Genomic DNA, 20,054 nt, shown 5'->3' on the forward strand with positions numbered 1-20,054 from the left:
AGCATGAGTGCTCGGTACTTGCATCGAGCAGTTGGACGCTCGGATGGGCGCAACTCGAGTACCCGAGTATAGAAGTATAGAAGTATGGAAGTGAATGTGGAACTTGATACAAATTGTATATCTGGTACTCAAAGTTCATGAAATAAACAAAATTTATTTACAGGTGTGGTAATTGTGTGACAACGAATGACGTTTTGGTCAAATCAACCTTCAGATTTATACACCCAAGAGGCCCGTGTCCTGAGTACTCCTGTAGAAAAGTGCTGGTACACCAGTGCGCCCAATAGCCCTATTAGAAAGTGAGCTATGTATAAGATTTTCAGGAAAAATGCTCAAGTTCCCCATTAACCTCCATTATACTCAGTAAACGAGTCATGCTCATCCGAGCGTCCGATTGCTCGTTACGATACCAGAGCACCCAAGCATGGTAGTGCTTGCTCATCAGTGTATAGGAATATCACTTTAGGAACGTTATGTTCTGGTGCTACAAAGTCAATACATTGGAACATGTTAGCAAAACCCTCAGATAAGCTGTAGATCAAAAACATGTAGTGGCCATAATAGCATACCCAACAAAGTAACACACAATGATTTGTTCAAAGCTGGTCATCTCATACCACTTTTTTGATTTGTCTAGCTAAGAGGAAAGGTATAGAAGGACAAATAGTGCCTATACCAATATTGCCTGAGCTAGCATCCTCTCCATGACAAAAACACTGTATGTAAGCATATCCCAATGTGTATAATATATCTATAGGTATCATTTTTGTTTTTGATTTTTTTACGTTTGCTGATGTTCCATATTATTTATCCATTGTGAGACTAGACAGCGTTTCATTTTTTAGTAGCGGTGAGAGTGGCGTCTGTTCCGGGTTCCCGATGCATTATCCACAAAGTGTCTGTACTGACGTGTTTTGCTCTAGAACTATAGATACAAGAATTACATTTGTTCTATAATACAGCCTTATTTTATACTTGCTCAGATATTCCGGCTGCATACTTTCATGCCTGAGCAGAGTTCTTTTCTGCCAGACACCATTCTGATACCTTGAATGTTAAATGTTTAAAACCAGACACCGCTTTAATATTATGTGCTCTACAATTTTAAAGAATATAATATCACATTTTTATGCTCTGAATCCCGCTAAATGCTAGCACAAATTACTAACACAAGAAAGCCTAACATGGAAATAATTTTAAGGAAATAAATATTGTCTAAACCAATCGCAGGAGGCATTTGATGCAGTAAAATGTAAAGGGAATGTCAACCCTACAGCTACATTTTTCTTCCAAACTTCCATGATGATTAATTGCTTTATCTTACTTTTGATGGTTTGATCTTTTTAATATATATACACAACTTCAACTCATCTGCAGTTAAAAGTGTTTTCAAAAATCATAAAAAAATAAGGCAGGCAATATGATTTAATAGTAACAAAACCTATACTCACTTATTAACCCCACCCCAGTGCCACCATACTGGTGGTCTCTGCCATGACTGCTGCAGCTGATCACTGTGCAAAGAGACTAATGATTGGCAGCAGTGGTAGCATGTGCAAAAGGCAAGTCAATGCTGAAGCAAAGTGTCATGATCTGTGCCAGGCTTATTCTAATCTGCCTTGTTCCGGTGATCAGGCCGCTATATCTTTGTGCTGTTACTGGAACGCCGCCAGTAATAGTTCCTGCTCTGCAGAACGTCTGTCCGGCTCCTGTGAGTGTTCACTGATCTGTCCTACCTTCCAGTTACTGTCCTGACCTGTGCCCTCCCCATACCACTTGTCTGTCTTTCTCCTCCTAACTTCCCAGTCCTGTCCTGTGACTCTCCCATCCCTGTTTGTAGCCCTTATCTCCCAGCCTCTGACCTTGCTCTGTAGTACCTGACTTCGGCTCCGCTTCTTCCTTCTTACATTGGTGTTACTTCCTGGTTCCTGACCTTCGGCTAGCACCTGACCAAAATTTGCTTCTCCCCTGGTATTTACTTGAAATACTTGTATTGACCTTTCCTGTTGACTATTCTTTTGTTTTTTTGCGCCCTCTGGTGGGTTGTCTGTTAACTGCATCTTGGAGCAGCTTCTCCAGTTAGCTTCAGTGCCCCCACTAGTGTGACACAAAGTAAGAAAAGACCAGAAGTGAGCACCAAATAAGCAGCTCTGGAAAGGTAATTTAAAGATTGAATATACATGTTTAGTTTGATATTCCATCATATTATCTGCCTCTTTTGCATATTTTTAAATTATTAATGATTTTTGAAAAACACTTTAAGGCTTTTTGACTCCCTTCATCTGCCAATACAGCAAGATTACTGCATAATATTTATATATTTATAAGAGAGCACACTAGGCCTGTGTGCTCCTGTCTGAAGACACCATTGTAGTAATATATGTTTATGTGGCTATTATGTATGCAATGTGTTTATGTATAAGGTGTAAGTGTATCCATCTAGTGGCTGGGTTTTAGGTACTGCCCCCTAGTATATAGAATAGGTTCTGCCTAGTGGCAGGAGGACTACAGGAAGTGAACAGTTAATCTCTGTGGGTCACCCGCAGATAGAGGAACCAGCTGCAGGGAACAGCCTGACTCCATCCTGGTTTAGTCAGAAGTAGTTAGAGTGTGGAAACCTGTACTAGTGAGTAGTATAGCGAGCACGAGAAGTGTGCAAGCCAGTCAGATACCTTGGGCCGAAGAAAGTGGGTGTTTGAGGTATCTGAGATCTGACCCTCAAGGTCAAACTGGGAATAGAGCATGCGGAAAGAACTCCATTCGGGGAAGGGTAGAGGGTCACCTCCTCCTGCAGTCGAGAGTACCAGTGCTGAACTATAGAGATGATTCCTGCTACTAGCGGTACTAGTACTCAAGTGGAGGCTTGGCATAGGCCTGGAACCCCAAAAGTTTGATAGAAACAATACAGTCTGTTATATAAAAAATAAAATAAACTTTACTGGTGAGCTGGTAAAGACTTGTATACATAGAATAGCAGGTATACAGCTCCATTATCACATCTGCAGTTATATACAGAGGCACATTCATCGTGGTTATACGTAGTGGTTCATAGTTGGGTGTCACAGCTGATTCCTGTTCTTGCTGACCATCTTACCTTTCCTCTTTCTGCCTGTTGCCAACTGTCAGTGTACAATACTGTGCTCCGGTTCGGCTGTCTAATCACCTATTATAAACTTCCATCTACATGTAGCTTCTGTCCCTTAGGTGTCATCTTTGGATATCCACCTTTTTCCTAAACATCCAGCTCAGTGTCACATAAGTTGCTCATTGTCCTTCGTTCACCCTTCTCTACCTTTTCCAGGTATATTCAACTGTCTGGAAGTTTTCTGCCACCATCTAGTTTTGGTTTCCTGTTGCAACTTGTTACTCTATTCTTCCTGTTCACACTCCATGTGGTGCTACCTCCTTCTGACCCCAGAGCTCCTTGCTCCTAGTTCCCTTGCAAAGTCTCCCACCATCTGGGCTGTCCAACTATTAACCCTTTCATCCCTATCTATCCAGCCTATTACACCCCTTGTGGAAGATCTGCACCAAAAATATGCAAAACCAGACATTAAGTTAGGTAATTTCTTAAGGCAGCATGGTGGCTCAGTGGTCAGCACTGTATATTTGCTGGGTTGGGAGTCCTAGGTTGAAATCTCACCAAGGACAACATCTGAAAGGAGTTTGTATTTTCTCCTCGTGTTTGTGTGGGTTTCTTCCGGGTTCTCCGGAATACTCCCACACTCCAAAGACATACTGATATGAAATGTAGATTGTGAGCCCCATTGGGGTCAGGGATGATAATCCCTGTAAAGTGTTTGCGGAATATGATGGTGCTATATAAGCAATGGGAAGGTGTGTTCTTCTTACTTCTCACTCCTACACCTTCATAATGACTTTTGCACAAGATAAATAGACGCATCAATATAAAAGATAGGGTCTGATTTAGTCAATTGCTGCTAATGTACATGAGCATTTCCTGAAAGAATAGGAAGTAGGAGTCTAGAATAACCCTAGTGGCCAGCGAGAAAATTTGCAAGATTTTATATTTTTTATACAAATTATAATATAGAAAAAATGTACCAATTTGTAAAAAATAATAAACTTAACACAATAGGAAGTAGGAGTCTAGAATAACCCTAGTGGCCAGTGTGAAAAATTGCAAAATTTTATATTTCTTCATACAAATTCTAATATAATTTTTTTTTTACTAACATTTTTTAAAAATAAACTTAACACAATAGGAAGTATGAGTGTAGAATAACCCCAGTAGCCAGTGAGAAAAAGTGCAAGATTTTATATTTTTTATAAAAATTATAATTTTAAAATGTTACCAAAATTTTTTAAAAATAACCTCAACACAATAGGAAGTAGTAGTCTAGAATAACCGAAGGTGCCCAGTGAGAAAATCTGCAAGAATTCATATTTTTTAATACAAACTTGTAATAAAAAAAATTTTTCAGCAAAATTTTTTTTAAATGAATTTAACACAATAGGAAGTAGGAGTTTAGAATAACCCAAGTGGCCAGTTAGAAAATGTGCAATATTTTATATTTTTTACACAAATTATAATATATAAAAAAAATTACCGACATTTTTAAAAAATAAAATTAAGACAAAAATCTGTTTTAAACAGGTCCTTAATGAACGCTTATAAAAGACTGCTAACTTAGCCAATGGTGAAGAAATAATATAGTACAAGTGCAGAAATTAATCCTCTAGTTCATCGAAACAACAACTTACTTAAGATATATGTTAGATATGATACAACAATAGGACATATAGTGAGATGATATAATTAGTTGGCAAAAATATTCATAAGTCACAAAAAATATAAAAGGCTAATAAAACATAAAAACCCAATACAAATTGTTGTGCGCAGTGGAAGAATATACACTTACCTCCTTAAGACAGCCCATAAAGTTGTTACTGACTGGTGACCCCGGTAGGTCAGCGGTGCTGGGGCTACCTCCAACATAGAAAAAGTCATCTGAACCAAGCATGGTGTAGTCTTCTTGAGTGTACCCGGTTGTGGTCAGAATCCCATCCACTGAGATTGTTACCTACATAACAAAGCACAGGGAAAGGACACGCTATACTCAGACCTAAATACTGCAGTTCTGGGATGTGCCTGATTTGAAACCTAGTTTGGAAATCCATTTTCATGTCTGTTTGAAGTTTGGTCTTGGATTCTAGATTTCATCTTCCCCTAAGAGGTTCTAGTCTACTGTATTTCAGCTGTTGTCTGATTAATGATCTAGTGTCAGTATTGTCCCTACAGCAACTGAACAGTTATTTAGCAGACACAAAAATGGTGTTAGTAAAATGCTTTCTAGGTTAGTTCAGCTGTTGTACGTATTAGTAAGTTTAGTAGTCTGTCATTGACTAGTTAAAACATGCGTTTCGGGGAAGGGGGTAGACATAAATGACGCAAGCGGTTATAATAAGCACCACCACTATTTGCACTGATAACAAATGAGTAGCAGCGGAAAAAAAGAAACATGCAAACGTAAAAGTAAAAACAAAAATAAACAAAAAACGCAAAATAAACAATGTTTTGTAGCGCACTCTAGTGTGCACATGCCTTACACACTACAGACCAGAAACAAAAAAAGGACAAAAAGAGGGGGGAAATAAGTAACAAGACTGCTTGTGATGGATAAAGATGGATGGACGTTACAAGTCAAGCGTTCGTGCCATGCATTATGAATGGTTAGAGAGTGGCCGAGCCAGTAGCCACCTGGGCCAGCCAGAGGTTAGCCTTGTTTCGGTTAATTACAGCTTGATGCAAAACGGTAGTAAAGTTAATGATGCCCCTATGTGTGAGTAAAAAAAAAATAAAAATAAAATAAAATAAAAAATTATAATAAAGAAATCGGAAAAAAATAAAAAAAAAAACTCGATAGGGACAGGAAGAACTAAGGAGGTCAACAACAGATGAAAAGAAGGAGTTGAAAGTAAGCAGAAGAGTACCAACCGCAGTTCCTCTTTTGTAATGATGTCTACAGTTAAAAGAAAGAAAGAAAAACACACGGCAAACCCAAAATAAGAAACAATTAGAATGATATCTACCGAACAATGTAGTTTGTTTACCATAGCGTGTCCAATGCCTGAGTGCTTTGTGGAGAAGGGGGGAGAAAGGAAATTAAAAACTGTGAACATAATAACGATTGTTACTTAAAAAAATAAGATGGTCACTACCATGTTAGTACATTTTTTGATTCAGGTAACGGTTAGTAGAATGACACATTCCATGAGTGACATGTTAGTTATTAAGCATGTTAGTAACATAGAAAAAAAGGGCAAAAAAATTTTACAAGAAAAAAAGCAGACTAACAAGTAGGCCTCCACCGAGGCAACCACAATAGTATTTGTCCTGCAAATATATTTCATAACTTATCAGCTCTGTACTGAACAAAAACGGACACATGGTCGCTAGTCCCCCATTTTTTGGGTCTTTAAGCTTCATACATCTGACAGACATAAAAAATGGCTAAGGAATCAAAATGTCTGCTTCCTCGACTTATTTATTTATTTTTTTTTACTGCCTTCATTTTTTTTTTTTTTTTGGACAAATTCATAAATTAATTTTTGAATCCCCTACTACTGAATTTACAGCTTTCAAGGAATCCTCATCAACTCCAAAACTTCTTTCGGTCATACTGATGGGCTTTTGGGGTCACAGATTACTGCAATGAAACAAAGCAAAGAAGATCCTGACACAGAAAATGAGTTGAATGGGTTTCTCGTAACTGCCTTGTTAAAACATGCACCACGTAGGCTGTACAATGTCTAATTCATTACTTTTTTGTTATTATTTCAAATGATTATTCGATTATTGTTTTAACTAATGTCATGAGCAAAGGCAAATCTAGAAAGTTGGGCATTTTTTTTCTTTTCGACTTTCCATAAAATCTATGGAACTGCCCTGCTATTTATGGCGCAAAAAATATATCTATTATGGACACAAATTCATCATTTAAGAAATTAATTACTGTATTTTTTTGACTATAAGACTCTGAATGATGCATAGAGCAAACGATTGTGGCATAAAAGTCAGAGAAAAAAACAGCAAACTGACTATATGACTAAAAAAAAAAAATTATAGCCCAAAAATTACAGAGTGGGAAGGGGAAATGTATTTAGAGAGAAAATGTACCCATCACTAGAGCCATTATTTTCTGATATGTTCCTTTTCTCATTATTGGCCCATCTTTTAGAATGTAAGACATAATTATATGCGTGCGAGGGAACAGTATAAATTAGTGAATGGAAATTTATTTTTAAGTGACAGAGCATGCAAGTGGTCTTTAGTCAGCAATTGTGTCACAGAGACTGTCAAAGTGACTCCTTGAGTGATGCATACAGCAAACGATTGTGGCATAAAGAAACAGAGAAAAAACACAGCAAACTAACTATAAGACTTTAAAAAAGAAAAACTGTTTATAGTCCAAAAATGACGGAGGGGGAAATCTATTCAGAAAGAAAAAATGTATCCATCATTAGAGCCATTATTTCCAGCTGTGTTGCTTCTCTCATTATTAGCCCATTCTGTATGATGTAAGATATGATTATATGCACACGAGGGAGTGGTATAAATTAGTGAATGGTAATTTATGACAGAGCATGCAAGTCAGCAATAGTCAGGACGTGTGTAACAGAGACTGTAAAAGTGACTCCTTGAGTGATGCATACAGCAAACGATTGTGGCATAAAAAACAGTGAAGAAAACCCAGCAAACTGACAATATGACTAAAAAAGAAAAAATATTTATAGTCCAAAAATGACAGAGTGGGAAGGGGAAATTATTTAGAGAGAAAATGTACCCATCACTAGAGCCATTATTTTCTGATATGTTCCTTTTCTCATTATTAGCCCATCTTTTAGAATGTAAGACATAATTATATGCATGTGAGGGAACAGTATAAATTAGTGAATGGTAATTTATTTTTAAGTGTTAGAGCATGCAAGTGGGCCATAGTCAGCACTTGCGTCACAGAAGCTGTCAAAGTGACTCCTTGAGTGATGCATAGAGCAAATAATTGTGGCATAAAGGAACAGAGGAAAACACACAGCAAACTGACTATAAGCCTTTAAAAAAGAAAAAAAATGTTTATAGTCCAAAAATGACAGAGGGGTAAGGGGAAATCTATTCAGAGAGAAACAATGTACCCATCATTAGAGCCATTATTTCATGATGTGTTGCTTCTCTTATTATTAGCCCATTCTTTATGATGTAATATATAATTATATGTGCACTAGGGAACAGTATAAATTTGTGAATGGTAATTTATTTTTCGGTGACAGAGCATGCAAGTCAGCAATAGTCAAGACTTGTGTAACAGAGACTGTAAAAGTGACTCCTTGAGTGATGCATAAAGCAAACGATTGTGGCATAAAAAACAGAGAAAAAAAAACAGCAAAGTGACTATATGACTAAAAAAGAAAAATATTTATAGTCCAAAAATGACAAAGTGGGAAGGGGAAATCTATTTAGAGAGAAAATGTACCCATCACTAGAGCCATTATTTTCTGATATGTTCCTTTTCTCATTATTAGCCCATCTTTTAGAATGTAAGACATAATTATATGCATGCGAGGGAACAGTATAAATTAGTGAATGGTAATTAATTTTTAAGGGTCAGAGCATGCAAGTGGGCCATAGTCAGCACTTGTGTCACAGAGACTGTCAAAGTGACTCCTTGAGTAATGCATAGAGCAAATGATTGTGGCATAAAGAAACAGAGGAAAAAACACAGCAAACTGACTATAAGAATTTAAAAAAGAAAAATGTTTATAGTTCAAAAATGATCGAGGGGAAGGGGAAATCTATTCAGAGAGAAAATATACCCATCATTAGAGCTGTTATTTCCTGGTGTGTTGCTTCACTCATTATTAGCCCATCTTTTATGATGTAAGACATAATTATATGCGCATGAAGGAATGGTATAAATTAGTGAATGGTAATTAATTATTAAGTGACAGAGTATGCAAGTGGGCCATAGTCAGCACTTGTGTCACAGAGACTGTCAAAGTGACTCCTTGAGTGATGCATAGAGCAAACGATTGTGGCATAAAGATTAGAGAAAAAAACAGCAAACTGACTATAAGACTTTAAAAAAGAAAAATGTTTATAGTCCAAAAATGATGGAGGGGAAGGGGAAATCTATTCAGAGAGAAATTGTACCCATCATTTGAGCTGTTATTTCCTGGTGTGTTGCTTCTCTAATTATTAGCCCATCTTTTATGATGTAATACATAATTATATGCACATGAGGGAATGGTATAAATTAGTAAATGGTAAATAATTTTTAAGTGACAGTGTATAAAAGTGGGCATTAGTCAGCACTTATGGCACAGAGACTGTCAAAGTGACTCCTTGAGTGATGCATAGAGCAAACGATTGTGGTATAAAGAAACAGAGAAAAAACACAGCAAACTTCCAAGACTTTAACTGTAAAAAGCAGTGTGCTTGTGTACAAACAAGTCTCTGTGGATATTTATATACAGGGCTACAGCAGCAAACTATAAGAGATGCCAAAGGAAAGGAAACATTAGAGATGACATTTTTTAGAATAACACTTGGTCTGAAAATTTTGGACATTTTTCCAAACTTAGTCTAATAAACCATTGAGTCTCATAGTCTAAAAAATAGAGTAACATACCTTCCATTAAACAAAAATATACAATTTTAAGATTTTTTATATTTGCCCGCATCCCATATACTTACAGAAATTAAAAATTCTATATCCAGATTCCATTATTTTTTTTTGGGGGGGGGATAATAATAAGGATTGTTTAAGAAAATTATTTTGCCAGGGAATAAAAAATACATATTATAATTTACAAGTTCATTTTTTTTATGATATATTCAAGATTTATGGGTGTGATATGAAATTGGAAATATATTTTTAGTAATGGTGACTGATCTAAGACAAAAAGGAAAAAGCAAAGAAGCCCCTGAACAATTACATTTTTAACAGCGGACTATAACTAATAGCAGTCTGTAGTCCGCAAAACAAGTGGAGATTGTGCTCCGTTGTGAACACAACCTTTACGGAAAAATTACTTGATAGAATTACTAGAATTTACAGTAAGCTTTACTCTAGCGAATAGTATATGTGGGTGTAGGGTAAGATATGGCGGTAGCTTTAGATTTCCTACACTGAACAAAAATATAAATACAACACTTTTGCTTTTGCTCCTATTTTTCATGAACTGAACTCTAAGATCTAAGATTTTTCTATGCACACAAAAGCCTTTTTCTCTAAATATTGTTCACAAATTTGTCTAAATCTGTGTTAGTGAGCACTTCTCCTTTGCCGAGATAATCCTTCCACCTCACAGTCGTGGCATATCAAGATGCTGATTAGACAGCATGATTATTACACAGGTGTGCCTTAGGCTGGCCACAATAAAAGGCCACTCTAAAATATGCAGTATTACACTACTGGGGGGGGGCAGAAAACCAGTCAGTATCTGATGTGGCCACCATTTGTCTCATACAGTACAACACATCTCCTTCGTATAGAGTTGATCAGATTGTTGATTGTGTCACGTGGAATTTTGGTCCACTCGTCTTCAATGACTGCAAAGTTGCTGGATATTGGCAGGACCCTGAACATGTTTTCATGTATGCCAATCCAGAGTATCCCAAACCTGCTCAATGGGTGACATGTCCGGTGAGTATGCTGCCATGCAAGAACTGGGAAGTCTTCAGCTTACGGGAAATGTGTACAGATCCTTGGATTATCATGTTGCAACTTGAGGAGATGGTCATCGATGAATGGCACCACAATGGCCTCAGGATCTCATTATAGTATCTCCCTGCATTCAAAATGCCATCAACAAAATGCATCTATGTTTGTCGTCCATAATATATACCTGGTCTTAGCATATCCCCACTGCTACCATGGGCCACTTGATTCTCAACGTTGACATCAGCAAATTGATCACCCAGTCAACGTCATGCACACAGTCTGCCATCTGCCCTGTACACTAAAAACTGGGATTCATCCACGGAGAGAACAATTCTCCAACCTGCTTGATACCATTGAATGTGAGCATTTGCCCAGTCAAGTTAGTTACGACAACAGCATTCAGGTGGAGACCCCCAATGAGGATAATGAGCAGCAGATGAGCTTCCCTGAGATGGTTTCTGATAGTTTATACAGAAACTCTGGTTATGCACCGATTGTTGCACTAGCTGTCTTGGTGGCTGGTCCCAGATGATCATGAAGGTCAAGATACTAAATGTTGAGGTTCTGGGCTGGTGTGGTTACACATGGTGTGCGGATGTGAGGCCGGTTAGATGTACTGCCATCTTCTCTGAAACGCCTTTGTAGGCGGCTTATGGTGGAGAAATAAGCATTCAATTCATTGCCAACAGCTGGTGGACATTCCTACAGTGAGCATGCAAATTGCACACTCCCTCAAAACGTGCAACATCTGTGGCATTGTGCTGTTGTGATAAAACTGAACACTTTAGGGTGGCCTTTTATTGTGGCCAGCCGAAGGCACACCTGTGCAATAATCATGCTGTCTAATCAGCATCTTGATATCCAATTATGATTATCTCAGCAAAAGAGAAGTGCTCCCTAACACAGATTTAGACAAATTTGTAAGCAATATTTTGGAGAAAAAGTCTTTTTGTATACATAGGAAAAGTCTTACATCTTAGAGTTCAGCTCATGAAAAATGGGAGCAAGAACAAGTGTTTATATTTATATTTTTAGAGAAAAAAGGGAAGGAATCCAGCTCTTCAGGTGAAGAATGCCACGATGTTTATTTTAACATGTAGATACAACAAATGGCATGACCAGCGCTACGCGTTTCAGGTGAAAATGATCACCCTTAATCATGATGCTAGAAAAACGGTACACCAAGGTCTATATATTCTCACTAATTAGTAACACAGATGTTTAAATTACTTAAGTACCCAAACATACATGTCATATAAATATTGTTTTCAATAAAAACATGTTACATAATACAATTTATTTAATCAAATAACTGGATCGGGTTTAAATGTACATCAAGTGTTATTTATTATAATAAATGGGAGTATTTTTCATTTTTTATTCTTTATTATTTTATACTGTTGTTTATTATTTTATATTGTACTTTTATAATATTGATAACCAATGTTGAATATTTTAAATTTCAGTGTTTTTCTATATACACATACCATTGTTTGGTTACATATTTTATAGCTGTTCCTGAATACAAGTAAACCTGATTTATCCATTTTATACAACGGTTTTTTTGGAATAAAGTTTTCTAAATATTCACAAATTTATTCCAAAAAACGTTGTATAAAATGGATGAATCGGGTTTACTTGTATTCAGGAACAGCTATAAAATATGTAACCGAACAATGGTATGTGTATATAGAAAAATACTGAAATTTAAAATATTCATCATTGGTTATCAATTATTATAAAATTACAATAAAAAATAATAAACAACAGTATAAAATAATAAAGAATAAAAAATGAAAAATACATCCGTGTATTATAATAAATAACACTTGATATACATTTAAACCCGATCCAGTTGTTTGATTAAATAAATTGTATTATGTAACCCTTTTTTTTTTTTTTTTATTGAAAGCAATACTTATATGACATGTATGTTTGGGTACCCAAGTTTTTTAAACATATGTGTTACTAATTAGTGATAATATATAAACCTTGTAGTACCGTTTTTCCAGCATCATGATTAAGGGTGATAATTTTTACCTAAAACGCGTAGCTCTGGTCATGCCATTCGTTGTATCTGCATGTTAAAATAAACATTATGGCTTTCTTCACCTGAAGAGCTGGATTCCATCCCTTTTTTCTGATGATATTGGACTGTGGCAGCGCCTATCCATGCTCCAGGGAAAAGCCAGGATTGAGCATACACACGGTGAGCCGATATACATATCTGAATTTATATTTTTGTTCTGTGTGTATAGTAGTAGTTCTTTTTTTCCAGTAGCAGATATTAGAGAAGTTGATCGGAGATGTTTCTTTTCAAAAACAGCATCACTTCTGCTCTTGCTCTAGACCAGTGGTTCCCAAACTCCTCAGTCCTCGACCCCCAACAGGGCATGTTTTCAGGATTTCCTTAATATAGCACAGGTGATGCCTTGATAATGATTCCATCACCTGTTCAATAGTAAGGAAATCCTGAAAACATGACTTGTTGGGGGCCATGAGGACTGGAGTTTGGGAAACAATACTGTAGACCAAGTGTTACAGTAAAGCTCTTACATGAGCAGGCCTGGGGTGTAATTCCAGATGAAGACCAAGAATTTCTGCTTCTGGGAAGAAATAGAATTTTTTTGTAAAGAGGAGATGTCAAGTTTCCTTAAATGTCTGGTTAAATAAAAGGTAAATTTTAGGTGATTCATGTAACCAGCACGACAAGCAGCATGATTCAGGCACAGGCTCCCCGATTACTAGATAGACATATTTTAATAACGAGCGGTGGAATGAGAAGAAGGGTCATCTGGGTGGCAAGTAGAACACAGGGGGTACACAAATAGGCAGAGACCTGTAAAATCATGCTGACTCAAACTGAAACCGGCGATGACTTACCCAGATGACTGTTCTCCACATTCTCAGCTCCTTTTCAAGCTTTGGGCTCGATTCATCAAGATATTTCCACCATAATACTGGCATATTAACTTCAAATGTTAGAGTTGCACAAAAGAAAAAAAAGTTTTTAAACCATTTTTGGCCAGCTTTACCCTCTTTGAGGTGAGGCTGGGCAGGGTGAAGCCCACTCAATACCGTAATAAAAAATTGTGGTGAAACTTACACTAGAAATATTACTCCAGGGGTGGAGATGAACACCAGTGATAATATGCATCTAATTTGTTAGGTGGCTTGCAGATCTTACTCCTGCATGCCCATCATTAAGAAAGGCATACTAAAGGGCTGTTTAAAGAGAATCTTTCACCAGGTTTTTGTTATCTCATCTGAGAGCAGTGTGACGCCCTGGCGCCGCCAGGTGGTCACACATAGAAAAGGCTCCCGCACAACACCTTCCCTCACAGGGTTACACCAGCTAACAAAACCCTAGTCATCTCCCTTAGGATAGGACAGGCACACCAGTGGGCGGGACCAAGCAGAAGGACAACGCCCACCTTGGGGTCTAGAGGATCCGGGGGCGGGAAAAGAGCAGTTAGAGTTGAAAGTTTAGAGTTAAGAGTTGGAGGTTGAGAGTTGAAGTTTAGAGGAGCAAGAGTAAGAAAGGAGAGGAGAAAGTGAAGTTCTGGCTAGGTGGCAGACGGTGATCCGTGTCTGACAGGAGAAGGGAAGACAGCTGCCAGAGATCCGAGGTGGACCGGGGTAGGGTTGGAGCCTGCCGGCACCGACACCAGAGAACTGACCCGGAAACCGTGCACAGAGGGGGTACCTGGACCCTGAAGCAGAGAACCGGAACGACCGACTTTGCTAATTAACCAGTTGAGGGCAGGATTACAGGTCCTGTCCCACCTAAAGTCCCGAAAGCAGCCCAGCAGCCCACCACGGGGGATAGGGCATCTGCCAGAGCCCCTTTAGATCCCAAGGGTCAGAGTCTGCGGGCAAGGCTCCCACCCGTAGTTCTGGTAGTGGACTCCTGAGTTTCACACCGAGAAGTCCAAGGAGAACTAGACACAGTGCAGAGGAAAGTGACACAGACCATCACCCCGGGTGAGGGACCAGAATACACCCGGCCACAGAGCTCCGGCCTCCGGCACCTTGGTTTACCATGGTCTCGTGTGAATTTATTGACTGTGAGTACGCTAACATCCCCTGGAGCAACCGGGTGCACCGGCCCCTGCAGTCACCATCCTCAGCACAGAGACACTGGGCCCCGGGGCATCCATCCTTACCCACGGAGGGTCAACAACAACTAGCTGCCATCCCAGCGCCCCAGGTGTTTCCCAATAGCAGCGGTGGTACCCCGTTTTACCACACACCGTGGGTGGCGTCACGGACTGTTTACCATATCCCACACACCATCAAACCCCCTTTTTATTTCGAAGTGTCCGCGAGGCCCCCGGGTCCAGAGACCCCTCGAGCCACACCGCATATCCGGATCTGAACAGCCCGGCTGCTGACGTGGGGCAGTACAGCAGCATGATGTAGGCAAAGACAGTGAGGTGTCAATCATAGCAGGGGAAGTGCCGGACTACTGTGCATGTGATTTTGTCGTCCAAGTAGCGATAAGAGTCCTGCTGCTTAAACAAACATAACAAAAAAACAAGAGATCGGACTATGACAAGACAGACATCCCTGTATTTTCTGGGTTAAGCCTTGCACCATATTGGCTTCAGCTTACATAACAAAAACCTGCTGACAGATTCCCTTTAATGAATGGGGATTTCTGTTTTCTCTGAAACAATTCCTTGCTTTACAATAAAGCCTAGTTATCCGCAATGATGGAGCCTGTTCCTAATTCATAGTTCCCATGGTGCAGACAGCATGAATTTCCTGAGAGGTTTGCTTAAAAAATTTAAGCTCCATAATACGCCAATTTTGGAACATCTTTTCTTAGAACTTAGTTAAATTCCTTTTTTATTTCTCCTACAAATTTAGTGACACACAACTGGTAGAAAAAGATCATGCAGCTACTATTGGATGTGAGAGCCATAGGGGCCGGATGTGAGCACCATGGGGGCTAGATATGAGGACATGGGGGCCGGATGGGAGGGCCATGGGGGCCGGATATCAGGACTATTGGGGCCGGATGTGAGGGCCATGGGTGCTGTATATGAGAGCCATGGGGTCCAGATGTGAGGGCCATGGGGGCTGGATATGAGGGCCATAGGGGCCGGATGTGAGGGCCATGGGGGCTGGATATGAGGACTATTGGGGCCGGATGTGGGGGCCATGGGTGCTGTACATGAGAGCCATGGGGGCCAGATGTGAGGGCCATGGGGCTGGATATGAGGGCCATAGGGGCCGGATGTGAGGGCCATGGGGGCTGGATATGAGGGCCATGGGTTCCTAGATGTGAGGGCCATGGGGTCCTGGATGTCAGGGCAATGGGGGTTGGATGTGAGGGCCTTGGGGGCTGGATATGAGGGTCATGGGGGCCGGATATGAGGGCCATGGGGGCTGGATATGAGGGCAATAGGAGCCAGATATGAGGGCCATAGGCGTCAGATGTGAGGGCCATGGGGGCTGGATATGAGGACTATTGGGGCCGGATGTGAGGGCCATGGGTGCTGTATATGAGAGCCATGGGGCCCAGATGTGAGGGCCATGGGGGCTGGATATGAGGGCCATAGGGGCCGGATGTGAGGGCCATGGGGGCTGGATATGAGGGCCATGGGTTCCTGGATGTGAGGGCCATGGGGTCCTGGATGTCAGGGCAATGGGGGTTGGATGTGAGGGTCTTGGGGGCTGGATATGAAGGTCATGGGGGCCGGATATGAGGGCCATGGGGGCTGGATATGAGGGCAATAGGAGCCAGATATGAAGGCCATAGGTGTCAGATGTGAGGGCCTTGGGGGCTGGATATGAGGACTATTGGGGCCGGATGTGAGGGCCATGGGTGCTGTACATGAGAGCCATGGGGGCCAGATGTGAGGGCCATGGGGGCTGGATATGAGGGCCATAGGGGCCGGATGTGAGGGCCATGGGGGCTGGATATGAGGGCCATGGGTTCCTGGATGTGAGGGCCATGGGGTCCTGGATGTCAGGGCAATGGGGGTTGGATGTGAGGGCCTCGGGGGCTGGATATGAGGGTCATGGGGGCCGGATATGAGGGCCATGGGGGCTGGATATGAGGGCAATAGGAGCCAGATATGAGGGCCATAGGCATCAGATGTGAGGGCCATGGGGGCTGGATATGAGGACTATTGGGGCCGGATGTGAGGGCCATGGGTGCTGTATATGAGAGTCATGGGGGCCAGATGTGAGGGCCATGGGTTCCTGGATGTGAGGGCCATGGGGTCCTGGATGTCAGGGCCATGGAGGCTGGATGTGAGGGCCTTGGGGGCTGGATATGAGGGCCATAGGGGCCGGATGTGAGGGCCATGGGGGCTGGATATGAGGGCCATGGGTTCCTGGATGTGAGGGCCATGGGGTCCTGGATGTCAGGGCCATGGAGGCTGGATGTGAGGGCCTTGGGGGCTGGATATGAGGGTCATGGGGTCTGGATATGAGGGCCATGGGGGCTGGATATGAGGGCAATGGGAGCCAGATATGAGGGCCATAGGCGTCAGATGTGAGGGCCATAGGGGCTGGATATGAGGACTATTGGGGCCGGATGTTAGGGCCATGAGTGCTGTATATGAGAGCCATGGGGGCTAGATGTGAGGGCCATGGGGGCTGGATATGAGGGCCATAGGGGCCGGATGTGAGGGCCATGGGGGCTGTATATGAGGGCCATGGGTTCCTGGATGTGAGGGCCATGGGGTCCTTGATGTCAGGGCCATGGGGGCTGGATGTGAGGGCAATGGGAGCCAGATATGAGGGCCATAGGCGTCAGATCTGAAGGCCATGGTAGCTGGATATGACGGCCATGGGGACGGATATGAGGGCCATAGGGGTGGATGTGAGGGCCATGGGGGCTGGATATGAGGGCCATGGGGGCCAGATGTGAAAGCCATGGGGGCCAGATGTGAAAGCCATGGGAGCTGGATATGAGGACCATGGAAGCTGGATGTGAGGGCCATGGGTGCTGTACATGAGAGCCATGGGGGCCAGATGTGAGGGCCATGGGGCTGGATATGAGGGCCATAGGGGCCGGATGTGAGGGCCATGGGGGCTGGATATGAGGGCCATGGGTTCCTAGATGTGAGGGCCATGGGGTCCTGGATGTCAGGGCAATGGGGGTTGGCTGTGAGGGCCTTGGGGGCTGGATATGAGGGTCATGGGGGCCGGATATGAGGGCCCTTGGGGGCTGGATATGAGGGCAATAGGAGCCAGATATGAGGGCCATAGGCGTCAGATGTGAGGGCCATGGGGGCTGGATATGAGGACTATTGGGGCCGGATGTGAGGGCCATGGGTGCTGTATATGAGAGCCATGGGGGCCAGATGTGAGGGCCATGGGGGCTGGATATGAGGGCCATAGGGGCCGGATGTGAGGGCCATGGGGGCTGGATATGAGGGCCATGGGTTCCTGGATGTGAGGGCCATGGGGTCCTGGATGTCAGGGCAATGGGGGTTGGATGTGAGGGTCTTGGGGGCTGGATATGAGGGTCATGGGGGCCGGATATGAGGGCCATGGGGGCTGGATATGAGGGCAATAGGAGCCAGATATGAAGGCCATAGGTGTCAGATGTGAGGGCCTTGGGGGCTGGATATGAGGACTATTGGGGCCGGATGTGAGGGCCATGGGTGCTGTACATGAGAGCCATGGGGGCCAGATGTGAGGGCCATGGGGGCTGGATATGAGGGCCATAGGGGCCGGATGTGAGGGCCATGGGGGCTGGATATGAGGGCCATGGGTTCCTGGATGTGAGGGCCATGGGGTCCTGGATGTCAGGGCAATGGGGGTTGGATGTGAGGGCCTCGGGGGCTGGATATGAGGGTCATGGGGGCCGGATATGAGGGCCATGGGGGCTGGATATGAGAGCAATAGGAGCCAGATATGAGGGCCATAGGCATCAGATGTGAGGGCCATGGGGGCTGGATATGAGGACTATTGGGGCCGGATGTGAGGGCCATGGGTGCTGTATATGAGAGTCATGGGGGCCAGATGTGAGGGCCATGGGTTCCTGGATGTGAGGGCCATGGGGTCCTGGATGTCAGGGCCATGGAGGCTGGATGTGAGGGCCTTGGGGGCTGGATATGAGGGCCATAGGGGCCTGATGTGAGGGCCATGGGGGCTGGATATGAGGGCCATGGGTTCCTGGATGTGAGGGCCATGGGGTCCTGGATGTCAGGGCCATGGAGGCTGGATGTGAGGGCCTTGGGGGCTGGATATGAGGGTCATGGGGTCTGGATATGAGGGCCATGGGGGCTGGATATGAGGGCAATGGGAGCCAGATATGAGGGCCATAGGCGTCAGATGTGAGGGCCATAGGGGCTGGATATGAGGACTATTGGGGCCGGATGTTAGGGCCATGAGTGCTGTATATGAGAGCCATGGGGGCTAGATGTGAGGGCCATGGGGGCTGGATATGAGGGCCATAGGGGCCGGATGTGAGGGCCATGGGGGCTGTATATGAGGGCCATGGGTTCCTGGATGTGAGGGCCATGGGGTCCTTGATGTCAGGGCCATGGGGGCTGGATGTGAGGGCAATGGGAGCCAGATATGAGGGCCATAGGCGTCAGATCTGAAGGCCATGGTAGCTGGATATGAGGGCCATGGGGACGGATATGAGGGCCATAGGGGTGGATGTGAGGGCCATGGGGGCTGGATATGAGGGCCATGGGGGCCAGATGTGAAAGCCATGGGGGCCAGATGTGAAAGCCATGGGAGCTGGATATGAGGACCATGGAAGCTGGATGTGAGGGCCTTGGGGGCCGGATGTGAGGCCCATGGGGGGCCAGCATTGAATATCCAAGTTCTGTTCCATCCCATCAATTGCTTGCAATATAGTAGAGATGTGCACAGCATGTTCTCTACTGTCTGACTATTTCTATGTCTGTCTGTTTGTCACCTAGCTGACTAAAAAGTAGAGAGGCTCTGCCAGTTGGCTAGCTGTAGCTTGTAACTTCCCAGGTCCACTATGCCAGTATTTCAGCACCGCCTCTGCCCTTTAGCATTGCCGCAAACCACACACTATAACTCTCAATGGAAGTGGAAACCATATGGAATCTCTTCAAACTAAAGAGTAGGGCTGTAGGTTGATCCACACTGATGTGTTACTTATGTTTTTTATTATTATTATTATTATTATTATTATTATTATTATTATTATTATTATTATTTATTTTGCTTTTTGTACTCTGGGATGGAGTTTGGGATGAAGAAGAAACTTTTATTTATAGGGTACAATCCTAACTTTTCCTGTGGGGCCCAATGATATCTCTGTACATCCCTGATTAATGGTATGTGCACAGGTTAAGTACTTGTAGGAAAATTTGTGCACTATTTCTGGACTTCTTGGCATAAAAAATGCTATGTAAAATATGTGCA

At 42.7% G+C, this 20,054-nt stretch overlaps 1 protein-coding gene across 10 annotated transcripts in view; it reads right to left on the minus strand.

Annotated features, from left to right (window-relative positions):
• Positions 1 to 20,054, minus strand: part of NRXN1 (neurexin 1) — a 2,061,945-nt gene that overhangs the window by 1,308,458 nt on the left and 733,433 nt on the right. For 9 of the 10 annotated variants that reach the window (XM_075339225.1, XM_075339229.1, XM_075339228.1 and 6 more), the window contains 2 exons: positions 6,076 to 6,099; positions 4,884 to 5,045 (listed from right to left, as the gene is read on the minus strand). In XM_075339225.1, coding sequence (XP_075195340.1) covers positions 4,884 to 5,045; positions 6,076 to 6,099 — 186 coding nt within the window. The remainder of the gene's footprint in view (positions 1 to 4,883; positions 5,046 to 6,075; positions 6,100 to 20,054) is intronic. The other variant, XM_075339224.1, reaches the window with a different exon arrangement.

The sequence above is a fragment of the Anomaloglossus baeobatrachus genome, chromosome 3 (assembly GCF_048569485.1).
Source record: "Anomaloglossus baeobatrachus isolate aAnoBae1 chromosome 3, aAnoBae1.hap1, whole genome shotgun sequence".
Classification (NCBI taxonomy): Eukaryota; Metazoa; Chordata; class Amphibia; order Anura; family Aromobatidae; genus Anomaloglossus; species Anomaloglossus baeobatrachus.